Genomic DNA, 15,110 nt, shown 5'->3' on the forward strand with positions numbered 1-15,110 from the left:
GTTCAAATTCGAATGATCCAGCATTTTTTTAAAAATGGTAATCATTTTGTGTAAAAGGGTCCTAACTACTTCCTGTCCCTTCTTTCTGCTCGGAGTGCTGCTCCTTGTTCCCTCTTTAAAGTCAGAGTGATTTACAATTCACTGACACAGCAGAACATCAAAAAAATGTTGAATAGTCAGCAACAACTATACCTCCCTTACAATATGACCACGTAGTCCAGTTGTGGCAGACCACCATGACGTTGCCTCCATAGTGATATTTAGTGTCTTCCCTGGCACATTACAGCACTAAGCTGGTAACATCACTACCTCTAACTTTATGACTGTCATCGGTACTCCCACAATGCATTGCTCTCTGATAAACCAAGAGAATTCTGAAATGAGCTTTGAATGTGATTAGAGAAGAGAACCTCGTGTAATGCAAAATCAGTTATAAATATTATATGCAGTTTTAGGGCTCATGTCCACGGGTGGGTTGGATTCTGCATGACATCGGACACGCACAGTACAGATGTTTCTTTTTTTTTGCATCCCCTGCTTTCCCCGAGAAATCAGTGGCATGTCCGCAGTGTCAACTAGAGACAGTCTGCGGATCGTACGGCTTCCATTGACTTCAATGGAAGTCGTCCGTGTGAGAACTACAGTGAAATGGAGCATGCTGCGATTTGCTTTCCGCATTAAAAGATCCGCAAAACACATCCGCATGCTCTAACATTGGGCCTTATGCATCTCACAACTAAGCTTTAACTAGGAAACTGCCATCTAAACTCCCACAATGCACTACGGTAACTGATCAGCAAGACAATCCTGAATTTAGCTTTGAATGTAATTAGAGAATTAATACTAATGAAGCTTAGCTACATCTCAGTAGCTCTGCTGCATGAATCACATCACATGTGGCAACCTTTATATAAACAGATGGGCTCATTCAGACCAATGAAGGTAGCCTGCCCTCTTACCCACTCATGCGACCATTAGGGGGTCCAATTTGTTTTTACTTTTTGGATTTTACACTTTTTAAGACAGCAGATATCTTATCATTTTTATGATTTTCTATTTTTGTTCTTTCATTCTAGGAACATATTGTTGAACAACAAACCAAATTGAAAATATTTAGCTTGACCCCTGGAAAAACGTATGCGGTCCAGGTACGATGTAATGCTGATAAAGGAAAATGGAGCGAATGGAGCGAGGAGGAATATTTTCAAATCCCTGAAGGTATAGACCAGACAGTAACTTGCAGAATCTGATCATAAGCATCTAAATTAGTGTAGAGTCTCAAGTTTCAAGGCTCCTCTGTGTAGGTCCTTTTACACGGGACTAATATGTCCAGATTTCTGCATCCAGCGGAAATCTGATCAACTCATTTGCTGTGAATGCACACCCCGACTGAACGTTGAAAGGGAATTCGTTCACTTCTCGTTTGTCTTCAGTTTCTGTATGCATGAAACTGAACAACTGATTGGTCTGTGTAAACAGGCAGTCGTTTACTTATGAACATGTTCCTGTTTACTGTGAATAGAAACGGGCGGTCAGCAACGATACCCTGCTCCAATCCACCTTCATTCACTAGCGATGACTGGTCCTATGTAAAAGCACAGAAACAATTATCACTAGGATGACCTGTTGGATCATCCCATGTAAAAGCACCCTACACCTGTACATAGCTAGTCCTGCCCTCAGCTGGGAAGTAGACACAATTGTATCCAGAGTAAACAATGCTCTGTGAGCTAAACAGCCCAGACTCCAGACTGATACATTGTACATAGCTAGACCTGCCCTCAGCTGGGAAGTAGATACAATTGTATCCAGAGTAAACAATGCTCTGTGAGCTAAACAGCCCAAACTCCAGACTGATACATTATAAATAACTAGACCTGCCCTCAGCTGAGAAGTGGATACAATTGTATCCAGTGTAGACAATGCTCTGTGAGCTAAACAGCCCGGACTCCAGACTGATACATTGTACATAGCTAGTCCTGCTCTCAGCTGAGAAGTGGATACAATTGTATGCAGCATAGACAATGCTCTGTGAGCTAAACAGCCTGGACTACAGACTGACACATTGTACATAGCTACACGCTGCTAAACTCCCTCCCACCTCCTTTCTCCGGCAGCTCCCATAGGAGTCTATGGGAGCCACTGCCGTATTCCGTCCGAAAGATAGTTCCTGAACAATGTTTTTATGTAAAAACGGCCGACCGGAATGCACACCATATGCGTTATTTTTGCTGGCCAGACGTTTTCACACCATGGGAATACGCCCATCTGAACTGATGCATTGTAAACCATTGTAAAAACGCGGCCGATAAACGCTCATGTGAAGCAGCCTTTAGAATGGGAACAATGCCTATTCCCTTTCATTGTTTGGTACCCGTGAGTTGTATATCGTGATACCGGGCTCCTGGACGTTTTACATACCGTGCCCCTATGTGACTTAGTCATACGATACAAATACTGATCCATAAATAATATTATCTTTCTAACAGTCACAAAGAAACAGGATCTGACACTCTGGATATCTATTGGAGTGTTGTCAATGATCATATGCTTAACAATGATTTGGACAATGGCCTTAAAAGGATGCAGGTAAGTAGCTGTGCGTCATTGTAGAAAGCAATAAATTACTAAGAGATGCTCTATATTTGAGGTGATGTGATGTAGCAGAATATACTACCAGTCATCATAAAATAGAAAATCTGTGGCCAATACTCCCATATTGGGATTACAGGGGTATTTCATTTCCTTCCACTTTGTCTCTAACCATCAGGGAGTATAATATGCCTGTTTCTTCAAGTAGACCCCAGGAAATATTACCCCCACCCATCCACTAGGCCCCAGGAAATATTACCCCCACCCATGCACTTGACCCCAGGAAATATTACCCCCACCCATCCACTAGACCCCAGGAAATATTACCCCCACCCATCCACTAGACCCCAGGAAATATTACCCCCACCCATCCACTAGACCCCAGGAAATATTACCCCCACCCATCCACTAGACCCCAGGAAATATTACACCCACCCATCCACTAGACCCCAGGAAATATTACACCCACCCATCCACTAGACCCCAGGAAATATTACCCCCACCCATCCACTAGACCCCAGGAAATATGTACTTTATGCCTCAATTTGACACCAGAAAATGTCACACCCGCGTAATTCACCATGTACAAAGCACCAAGGAGTATTATCTCCCACTACCTCCCTTACTTCCTTCCACACTTGACACCAGGGAATATAACCTACAGATCCTATTCTGGAATTACATTCAATCTAAATAATGTAATGCACTTTTTTAGACACTTTGCCTAACTCTATTTATTATTTATCTCTATTAGTTGGATGTCCTGTATATGTCCTCCTGTTCCTGGACCAAAAATTATCGGATTTGATACCCAACTGCTTAAGGTAAATGTTGTTTTTGGTACAAAAATCTCCTGATATAACAGTATTTCCAACATAAAACACCATAGGCTATTACATATGCAGTATATTTCAGTCGTCTGCTTACATTGTAGTGGCTATAGAGAGAAGGAGCCCAGTACACTAAGGGAAGTGTTATGGAATCTTCCAGGCTTGGGCCTGTGGTAGCTGTAGCTTCTATAGTATGTACATCTTTGACTGTGATTCTACTGAGACAGAGCTGGACTATAAGGAGGGCACATGTAGCCGGTTCCCAGACCCATCATTCCTCCTGTAGGCTGCAGGTTAGCACTGCACAGTCATTCAGAAATCCTAACCAGCTGAGCTGAGGTGGTCAGGCCTGTATGTGACTCTCTTCATGGAAGTCTAAAAGTCAATTGCTTAGCTGTCCAGATAAATCCTTTAAAGAATTCTTTTAACCTGGAAAGAGTCACATGGCCGCCTTTTCCATGTGTGGTTCTGTGGTAGTTAGATGGGGTCTGGATCTTAGAGGTATATTAGAGACCCCCACCCAACTTTTTACCAAGAGGCCTCCACCAATCTTGTCCTGTGGTTGGTCAACCTTCAACCATAAAATAAATAGAACATAAGATAAAACTATTTAAAGTGACTGTGGACAATAGAGTCTTCAGGTAGGTCTTGTAGTTGACTAATCATTTGAAAGTTCTTCTTTTCTTTACCAGAGTGGAAAATCTGAAGACCTGTTGGGTGCTCTCCGCTGCCATGGATTCCCTCCAACTTCAGACTGTGAAGACCTTTTGGTGGAATTCTTAGAGGTGGACGACAGCAAAGAGAATGTCATGGCCAGTCCGGAAACAGAGCATCAGTGCCAACATATAAAAGTTTCCCCTGTGGATACAGATAATGACTCTGGCCGTGGAAGTTGTGATAGCCACTTTGTTCCCTTCGAAGTAACTAAAGACCAAAGAGTTCCATCACAGGTTTTCGAAAACATTCAGTATGGTGTCCATGACCATCTGGCAACAAAATTTCCTTGGCCCGTGCAAAACAAATGCATAGATCCCACCTTTTCAGATTTCAGTGATAACAAATCTTGTACTTGGTCTGATGGTAAAACATCTAGCAACCAGTCACCAAAATCTAGTTATCACAATGTCACCGATGTCTGTAAGCTGGCACTCGGGGACATGAATGCCAACATGTTGAAATTTGTAATGCCAGTGAGAGAGAATAGAGAATCTATGTACTTTCAAACAGTTGAGAACATGGATGATGGGAACTCAAATAAACAGAATGACTTAGGAGATTTGCGTTCCAAGGGCATTGAGGCAGACATGTTAAATTTGTTACTCAACGAGAAGATGCCCTTCATGGCTCCTCAAACAATGGACTACGTCGAAGTCCATAAAATGAACCAAAACAGTGGACTAGCATTAAAACCAAAACATAAAGAAATCAACAGGACAACGGAACAATATTCTGTACTGGTTCCAAGCCAGGAATATTCAAAGATCGAAAGGGTTGAGGCCGACAATACATTAGTGTTACTGCAAAATCTAGTACGTCCGCCGAGCAGTGGAGACGTCATGAAGGAATTCATTCCGAAGCCCCAGCAAAGCCAAATGGAAAAACTAATGGGCTTTGTAAAACCTGTTGTAAATGAAGGTGAAATTAATAATTTTGGAATGGGTTACATGGACCCATCAAGCTTTTTGCCCTGAGAACCAGACTCTTACACATGGTGGAGACAGTCATGTTATGGCTCAACCGACTTGAGCCAACCCACAGTCACTTTATTCCTCAAGTATCAGTGATGTCATTAGTTTTGGTATGGGCTGAGCTTCTTAAAGGGCCGCCAGTACTAGCAGTAGACCAGAGCTACTCATTGAGTTGTCTGCAACTTTTTGGATTATCGGGTAATGTTGCAACGTAAGAGAAGTAAAACTCCAAGTCTTGAGATTGTACATCTAGCTGTTACACTGTTTTCTTGCTTTGACCATTAGATCCACTAGTCCAAGGCGAAACAAATGATTCTATGTGAGATTTTTGTTTTCTGCCTTTTGCGTGTTGTCTTGTTGTTGAATTTTCTTACTACCTTGTACTTTTGTCACTTTATGCTTTGCAATGCACAGACTAAAAAATGGAAAACAAATTCTAAAATATCAAATAGAAACCAGATCAGATATGCTTCCCAACATTCAGTAATGTCCGTGGGTGCTGGCAGAACCCCACTGTTCATATAGGAATGGGAAGGTGAGGAATTGTTTGCGCCCCTGTCTATTGTTTTTTCCATGCAACATAACTGGTGCTTTGTGTGCCTGGCAATCCTTTATCTCTTCGTAGAAATATTGGTCAACTTTAGAATGTTGAAAGCTGTTCTTTAGCACTTTCCACCTTCTGGAGCTTAAAGGGAATATTCAGTTACTACCATATGAATCTCTTCAAGCAAAGCAGTATGTACTATGATGACATTTTCTAGAATGTCTTTGATACTCAGGCTCTTTTAAGTGCTCTCAATATATATTCTTAACCTTCATGACATACATTGAAACTACCAGCTAGATGTGTTTAAAAGAATATTTTTATAAGATGTGTAATGTTAAGTGTAACTTTTGCCTTCTGTGTCCTACTTGACAGCCAACTCAAGGATTATGTTTTTATTGTTTTGCTATATAATGTCGACTTCTATTCTGCATGTTGAAGAGATTTGAAATTTGCAAATATCGCTGAAGTGCACTTTGCAGCATGTCATAAGTTGTGTACTACTCCTGACTTAAGTCAGCTTTAGCAGCAGTGACATCTGCTGGCCAGAAGATGGTACTGCAATGATTTTTTTTATTGATCACCAAGAACCTTTCTTTGCACACTAAAGGAAATGCATTGCTATATGTAAATGTCTAGAATGTATTTTTGTTACATCAACCTTATGTATCTAAAACCTTGTAGGGTCATTAATGATCTGGCACTTTTGTAAACTGTTAGCCATGGATTTTATCTTATCCTCCTTATAGACATAATACTATGGCAACATAATCACCCAGATGGCTAATATGATGGAATTGTTAGTGGTGTTTAGTTTATAATATGCTGTCTGATAAATTTCAGGTCTATTGTGCCAACCTTGCGGATCACAGCTGTAAGAGCAGGGTACTACAATACACTTACATGCTTGACTGTATGGAGCATGCTTGTGTTCTGAATGTAGAGAGGTGAGAAAGTTGCTATCATACTCCTCTGATTAGTCGCTTATCTCCCCAAAACCAAAAGAATTGAGCATGTTAAAATCAAAATGCCTGATCCTTATCTCCCCTGATATCTGCTGTGGGGAAGCCACCATACACATCAAAAGATCAGGCAATCCCACTAAAATAGATGGGTTCAACCAATCTACATGGGTAGGGCCTGCTTAAAACTACCCTCCAATTTCGAGACAAAATTCTGTCTGAGGACAGGAGGGGACTAGGGGTATATTACTTACAGTTGTTCTTCTCTGCTGCCCCTCTAATCCGCCAGCTTTGGGCCCTGTTTTCAGTCATCAAATATGCCACATGTGAATGGATCAGCAGTATGACAACTGGTCTGTTCAATTCTGTTGAATGAAGTGAGCAGATTGCCAAGAGTATTGAGCTGTGTGTGTCCTATAGAAGGGAATGCAGCAGTTGTCAAGGATACGCACCACAACTCCATTCACATGGGAAATTCGGGGTGCACTGGTCTCTGGATTGTTGGGAGTTCCATTGGTTGGACTCCCAGTGATCAGCCAATTATCCCATATCCTATGGAAGGGAATAAATGTCTTTATTGGGAAAACCCTTTAAGAATAGTTCAAGATTTAAATGTGAGGACCTCCAATTTGATTAGTGGTAAAAACGATATCCTCCACTTACATAAGTGTGTATAGTAAGTGTTATCTGGTATTTTGCAGCATTTCAGCTCTCTCTTCCTCTCTTACAGCAGGAAGTCCCAACACAATCTCAAATTCTAATCACCTAGATTACATTCTATCAGTCTTAAGTGTGAATCTCTCCCAGTTCTAGACAGGAAGATTTTGAGGAGTTGGTGCATGCAGTTATACAGTGAATATTGCAGATCTTTTTAGATGTTACCCTGTTCAACTGAAGGACATTGAGCAATGTATTTTATGATCAGATGCTCTACAATGGTCATGATACTTAGACTGCATTCGTGTTCTTTATATTTTTTTTACTTAAACGGATTGTAAAGTTTGCCCATATATCCATATGCCTAATAGAACAACCTTTTTAACCTTTTCACTCAGTTCATTAACCCCTTTATCAAGGGCCCTTATTACATTAACTGTGATGTCTTATAGGTCATCCAACCATTTTCTAAGTGCCTCAATCTACAATGCAGTTCCAACTTTTGTCAAGAAGAATACCCTCATAGATTTCAAAGGGTTCTCCAGTTTCCATAAATCACATTTTCTTAACCCGGCCCTCTTCTTTTTGGAGTTGTATGTATTGAGAAGGGTGGAAGAAGTTCTATCTGCCACACAGGAGACTGCTTCTATGTGTTACACAGACTTGCTTTAGGTTCCATTCACTAGAGCAGCAAAAAGGAGAAACAGATCATAAGAGAATGGCATACAGTAAAATCCCTTACATTACGAATCAAGCCAACCGCATAGCTTCCAGATGATCAGATTTTCTGAATTATTACACCCTTGTAGCAAAATATATAAAAATCAGAATCTTCATAAAAGAGCCTAAAATTCTTTTTCTCTGCTCAGTATAGGCAATTTGAGGCCTTCCAGAAATTCCTTATATTTCAGCTGTGTGCTAGAAACAAGTGCTGAATAATCAGATTGTCTGGATTATCCCAGTTTAGCACATAGGACTGAATCAGACTCTGTTCTTCACCACTGCCGATAATTATTCAACTATAGCCTTACTGCTCAACAGCCTGCCAAAGTTTAAAGACTATGTAGACTTTTGCAACCATTTTGATTGCCCCCAATGCATCTACAGTGGAAACAAAATAAATCAATTTCGTAAGTAGTCTTAATTAAAAATCTACCATTTAGTGTATACAGCTGCAATACAGAGTTCTATAGGCTGATCTTACTACCTTTCCATTCTCTTCTACTAATTGTAGGTTATCAAGAAGAGGAGGCAGATAGAATACAGTCAGGGTTCTTTTAACCCTTTCCAATCCACTGTCTGACGTCTGAAGACATTCTGATTGAAGGCTGTACAACTCCAATGTCGGAAGAAGTCCGGCAGGGTCTTCTTACTATATAATACTGGCTGCTCTGTTGTCGGGGCCTCTCCAGCATGTCCCATTGTGCAGTACTGGCTCTAACCAGCAGATGGCACCATTGTATAATGGCAGAAAGAGAAAAACCCCTAGGAAACCCTGAATCCAAAATTGGATTGCAAAGCGTTAAGGTGGGCCAATTCTCAACCTGCTGTAATGAGGGCAGGTAGATTGATGCTTGTTTAGATAACTTTTATAGGGGTTGAGAATCGCCAGTGTCGGGATGAATGATCATTATTACAACCGGTCATTTGCATAGAGCTGTGATTGGTTGGCTCCTCGTTCACCAGCGAGCATTTTCTATTCTCGCATAAATGAGCCAAACAGCCAACTAACGAGCATCTGCTGATTTGTTGACGGATCGTTTGCACAGCCCTGGAACATTCTTGCCCGATTGTCGGGCCGTGTAAAAGCTCCTTAGCAAAGCACAGCAGGATCTCACTGCGCAGGTTCTGTTTGGAGTCTGTATACACAAAGTAGTAGAATATCTTTCATCCAAACTATATACAGAGTTGCTTACATTTACATTTAAGTGCATTGGAACAATAAAAGTCTGGTTGTAAAAGTATACATACCCCTTTCTGGAATTATACCTTTAGAATCAAGATTTGTGGAGTTTCCTAGAATGTGAATGTTTGAATTTTTAAATCTTTATTAGCATGTACTCTGTCCATAAAGGAACAAAAACAAAAGTCGCATCTAAGGGTGCCCACCCACTAGCGTTTTTTTACTGCGAAATTCGCAGCGTTTTTTTTTTCTGCAGGGGTCTTTGGGCTATAGGACATGCAAAGCTAAAATCGCGATATCGCGGTAAATCGCGATTTTTACATTACAAGTCCCATAGACCCCCTGCAGAAAAAAAACCCTGCGAATTTCGCAGTGAAAAAAAACGCCAGTGGGTGGGCGCCCTAACTCCCATTGCTATGTACGTCGGTTCTGTAAGGAGCTGAAAATGTTATAAATATCTGCAAAATAAAGTGTATTTAAGAGATGTATATAAAAAGATATATTTATGATACAGACTATGAATGATACAAATGTAGAGATGGTATTTTTTACTTGCCCCAGTTTTGCACCTTTGTAGTATTTTATAGAAGTATCGGATCTTTATCCTAATCAAATCTGTTATCGTTTGAATTGCCTAAAATTAAAGCGGTTGTCTGAAACTAAGAAAAAAAAGTTGATTGTTTTCTTCAAGCACATCACCCCTCTTGTGCACAGGCAGCGTATGGTATTGCAGCTCAGCATTTTTCACTATAATTGGGATGTCAGGAGTTTTTTAGAGAAGGGATAAGACCATTTTTTTTGTAATCCCAGAGAACCCCTTTAAATGTCCCTTGTATAACTTTACTCTTGTTACTATGTTCCCTCTTAGATTTTATTAAATTGGTTTTCTGATTTTTTTTGTATTATTATTTTTCTAATTTATTAAATACGTCCATTCAGCGCTCTGGCAACATATCATGTGACTAGTGATGTCACAGAATCTTAGTCAATTCAATCATTTTTCCATTGTATTTCTCCAATCCCCGCCTCCCTCCCCATGTTTTTTCCATCATGCTCTTGGGTTTTCAGCTCCATGTAGAAGTCATATCATAATTTCTAGTGCTGGATTGTCAGGCAGCAGTACAACCGTCCTGCACATCTCCCTCTCATTTTTTAAAGCCAACCCCGGTATACCCAATGCCACCATATTGAAACTCTAAAGTCGTTGTTTTGGTTGCAGGCGCATCGCATTGGTACAGTACAGTGTAAGAAAAAATAAATTTTTCCAAACATACACGTTGTGCACATTGCATAATCCCAGCCATTCAATGTATGTGACGTCACTAGTGACAAGCCATATATTGCCCCCAACCAGAAGAAAAGGACCAGGCTAGTGAACAGGGATGTCAGTGGAAGTCCTGAATTTGGGGGCTCACCATTTTTGTCATGGTTGAAGGATAGCCTAGCTATGACTCTGTACTTTATGGATTTGCTTCGTACGTGTTATTTTCCTGCTGTTTGGATTATATTCTATGTTTAGTTTTCTATATGTGAACGGTTGATTATTTAAATCTGTGAAATAACATTCTGGTTGTCAAGTTGATCACACTCCAAGTAATTTCCAAAATGTTTCAATGTATGATAGGCTTGTGTGTACTCCTAAGAAAATGTGATCCATAACACAGTCTGTGGAGGCTGTAGATGACCCTGGGGTTTTTGTATTGGGATTTCCTGTACTGATGAGTGTAGTAATCCAGTTCAGTCCTCTCATGAAAGAAGGTTCATTTTTTTTACATCGTCTATATACCTAATTGAGCTATCACTAATTGACTCTACACTCTGTGATGTTACAGCAGGGATAGTATACATAAGCATACATTTTGATGGCACTATGTTCTCCTTTTTTTCAGGGGTAAAGATTTTTTTTTCAGTTCTTTAGAAATGTACAACTTTCACTTGTTAAACCCATGGATGAGTAAGTTATGGTTATGGAGTCAGATACGATATGATATTGGCCAGTATACAGATTTTAATCTTTGTGGGTTTATTTTAAGTGTTTGTTTTTCCTATAGTGCCCCCAGAGGGTAAATGAAGCATTACATGATACCCAATGAAATCAATGAGCTAGCTGTGTAATACATGAACATAGGATGATCCTCTGGTGAAAGAAGATCTTTGTAGATAATGTCTACCCCACTAATTGATGGCGGTGAGATTGTGTTTTATTAAAAATACATAACCCCCTTTAATTTGGCTAAAAACAAGTGTGGGATCCCCACAGGGAGATAAGCCAAGAGACGAGGAACACACATTGTAGTAAACAACAACATACTTTACTTGAGCAGCAAAGTGGTAGTACAATCTTTTGAACTTGGTAACAAAATCTTTTGTAGATGACAAACAGTGTTTAGAACTTGGCAAAAGTGACAGAACCCACATAGCATCAAGTTACGGTCTCTTTTAGCACACAACAAGCCTGTAATGTATGGCCCATGGGGAATATACACTCGCAGTCTTTGGATTAAGGCTTCCAGACTTTCAGCAATACAGCAAGTAACTGACCGAAGCTCACACTGCTTCCACAGGCAGGAAGTTCCAGGCTTTTTCCACACTCCTTGGTTGCACACAACCTCTCTCAGAGCTCTGGTACTTGCTTCTACATTGTACAAGGATGGCTTGCTCTGCATAACAATTAACTTGACACAGTGGTGCACTTGATTCAGCAGCTCACTTTACATAGTGAGTCACTCCACTACAGCAGCTAACTTCACTTTGCTACTTACTTCACTTCTATGGGGCACTTTACCACAGCGACCAACTTCACTCTGGACCATTCCACTATATTGTCCTGCATTACCCTCATTCATGCATGCCACACCCCACTATTTCTACCATCCGCAGATACCCCTGTGGGGTCAGCTGTGTCCTACCATTTGTCGATAGACTCACATACTCCTCCCAGCATGGTGACTGATTATGCAAACCTTCATAATGGTCCTTGTGATTGGGATCGAAACCACGCACATAATGCCCCCAAGGACACCACCACCGTACCTGTAACAGCAAACGGTTGCATAAAACCCAATAGCAATATACAATATTCATCAGTAGTAATGCAATAATCATCAATCACTACAGTATTTTTCCATATATACATCAGTATTCTATATCACCTTTCTAAATAAACTCTAGTGATTACAACACTCACCCTGACTACACTAGATTAAAGGGTTTTGGGGGTATTTACTATTCCTCAGGATAGGTCATCAATAGTTGATCAGTGGAGGTCCGCCATTTAGGATCCTCATTGACCAGTTGATCCTATGAACCTGCTGCCAGCGCAGTGGGGCTGGACATCCGTATTGGTGCTCAGAGCTGTGGGTGTAATGGACAGGTCCGTTACCATTGAAGTCAATGGGAACAGCAGGGATCCTGAAAAAAGGATCCCGGCTGATCAGCTATTGATGACCTATACTGAGGATAGGTCATCCATAGCAAATGCTAGGAAAACACCTTTAACGTTTTCATTCCCCCTTACACACCCCCATTTGAACAAAACTTTTGCAAATTAGCCTAAGCCCCACCCTTTATACAAAACTTATTGTTTGACATGCACTAGCACTAGAGGGGAGGGCGAAGAGCAGAAGACAACATAGATGATTCTTGGTACATATATATATAAGGGGAAGAAGAGGTGGGCACAATAAATGAGATATATTTTTTTATAGCATAGCATACTTTTTTAGCTTTACTTGTGATTTGACTGCCTCGTGCTGCAATGCTCAGCTCCATACAGGTGACAGTACAGAATGTTGGTAGATCCTATAAATTGCGCAATTTTCTGAACAACTTTTTTTTCTTATATGCCTTTAATAAAGGGTTTGTCTCGGTTTCGACATTGATGGTATATCACTCCCATATGCTACTGGTGTCCAGTTGGTGGTGGTCCACTTACTGAGACCTCTCCAGGCTGCTAGAATGTGGCTCTCATAGTCTTTTCCAGGAGGCCACACGATTGGCTATTGACTTTAATTGTAGTAGACCAACTATAGGCTCTATAGAAAAAAATGAATATATATGATACTGCAGGGTGATATCCTGTTGTAACACTCCTGCAACCTTGCTCTATCAATATAGAGACAAGGGTTGGACCTCCACTAACTGGACATCAGTGGCTTATCCCAGCGATATGCAACCAATGTGGCATAGTAACCCAGCGGTATTTATTTTACGAAAGCTGCAATACCACATGCAACCTGTTGAAAGGTATGGCGCTATTTTTCTAATTGTGGACAACTCCTTTAAGACTGATCTAATTTGTCTCCATTTGTACAGAAAACAAAGGTACTTTATTCAGATTGTATAGTATATATATAGATAGACATATATATATATATATATGACTCACCTGTTATGTAGATGTATAATGTTACCATGACACTTTACTACAGAACTATGAATGTCACAACTTCACTTGATGTACTAAGAGGTCATTAAACCGCTGCCAAAGTTTAATCATTGTGGTAGTAGCACTTGGATATTAATGCTATATATATGCCCACCTATACGTGTATATGGTATTAATGTGGATCACGCGGATTCCATTTATTCCTATGTCTACACTCACTGTTTGCATAATTGCATGCATTCTGATGAAACATGATTGTATGAGCCACTAAAGCACTCGGTGAATGTTTGTTTTTTTTCTGTTTTTTTTTTTTTTCCTTTTTTGTTTTTTTGATTTTTCCAGAGAAAATTCCAAAATTTATTTCTATTTGTAAAAAATAATAAAACGATTTAAAATGTATTTTCTGGTCTCGCACCTTTCAATTTTTATTAAAGTGCTAACTGTTTTGATTTAGACAATAATCCAGGCTGACAATGTGCCTTGCAAAAGTATTCAACCCCTTAAAAAATGGACTCGTTTGTTTTCTTCCCACCATTCACTGACACCAACCATAAATACAGACATATACCCTCCTATCCCACCAGTGTGCCACCAGTGCTAGTTCATGCCATACTGAAAATCTGAGGACAAAGAATGAAGGGCCAAAGGGGATGTTTTTGCGTCGTCCTGCTTATACACTCATGGTGTTGGAGTTGTCATGTGATATCACATGACATCCCATCCATTATGAAATGAATGACATGGAGCACTGAAAGCCTTCACTTATAGAGGGTGTAGAGGGAGCAGTCATACCCAGGCAATGATGCCTGAGGAGCCTCAAAGGCCCCACTACCGTATAAATGAGACGTTGTCAGTGGAGGTGACATACAGATTTTATATTGGGGTTCCGGAGAAGTGTTGAACAAACTGAAACACTCAAACCCTATTGCAGTTCGACTTTTGCTAAAAGTTCGGTTTGGTGAGAACCAGATCCCCGGCTGGTTGGTCTTGGCTGAGCCCATTAAAAAAGGGATGAAAAAGAAGAAAAAGATTTTTTTTCTTCTTCCCCTTTTTCCTCCTTTTTCTTAATTTCTTAATTAACTTTGCCTTAAAAACAGCTCAGCAGTACATAAATACCCTCCTAAGTGACCAAAGAGTGTTATACAGGGATTTTATGACTCTTAGGCCGGCTTTACATGGGCAAGTAAATTGTGCGAGACTTGTGAGTGGAGAGACACACAAATCTCACACAAATATGAACTCCATTCTTTTGAATGGGGTCATACACTTCAGCAATTTTTTTTCTTGCATCGCACCAACCATTGTGTTACGTTCGTGTGGGCAAACAAGCAACGGGCCCACACGAACGTTACCCAAAAACATGGGTTAGGGAAAACTGACCCTGTGCTGCAGGGAAGATGGCGAGGCCCTATCTACAAAGCAGGGTGATCGCCTCAACAAAGGCACCCCCACACTGGAACCTTGGCCCTGCTCTCCCTAAAAAGGTGACACTCCCAACCAGGCGGAACTGACACATTAAATACACAAACTCACTTACCACACAACGT

General features: G+C 40.5%; 1 protein-coding gene across 1 annotated transcript in view; it reads left to right on the forward strand.

Annotated features, from left to right (window-relative positions):
• The window catches only part of PRLR (prolactin receptor), a 40,824-nt gene extending 26,862 nt beyond the window's left edge, over window positions 1–13,962 (forward strand). The window contains exons 6-9 of the mRNA XM_066602448.1: window positions 1,077–1,218; window positions 2,490–2,589; window positions 3,347–3,416; window positions 4,115–13,962. Coding sequence (XP_066458545.1) covers window positions 1,077–1,218; window positions 2,490–2,589; window positions 3,347–3,416; window positions 4,115–5,113 — 1,311 coding nt within the window. The 3' untranslated portion in view covers window positions 5,114–13,962. The remainder of the gene's footprint in view (window positions 1–1,076; window positions 1,219–2,489; window positions 2,590–3,346; window positions 3,417–4,114) is intronic.
• Window positions 13,963–15,110: the final 1,148 nt, after the last annotated feature.

Source organism: Eleutherodactylus coqui, chromosome 5 (genome assembly GCF_035609145.1).
Source record: "Eleutherodactylus coqui strain aEleCoq1 chromosome 5, aEleCoq1.hap1, whole genome shotgun sequence".
Classification (NCBI taxonomy): Eukaryota; Metazoa; Chordata; class Amphibia; order Anura; family Eleutherodactylidae; genus Eleutherodactylus; species Eleutherodactylus coqui.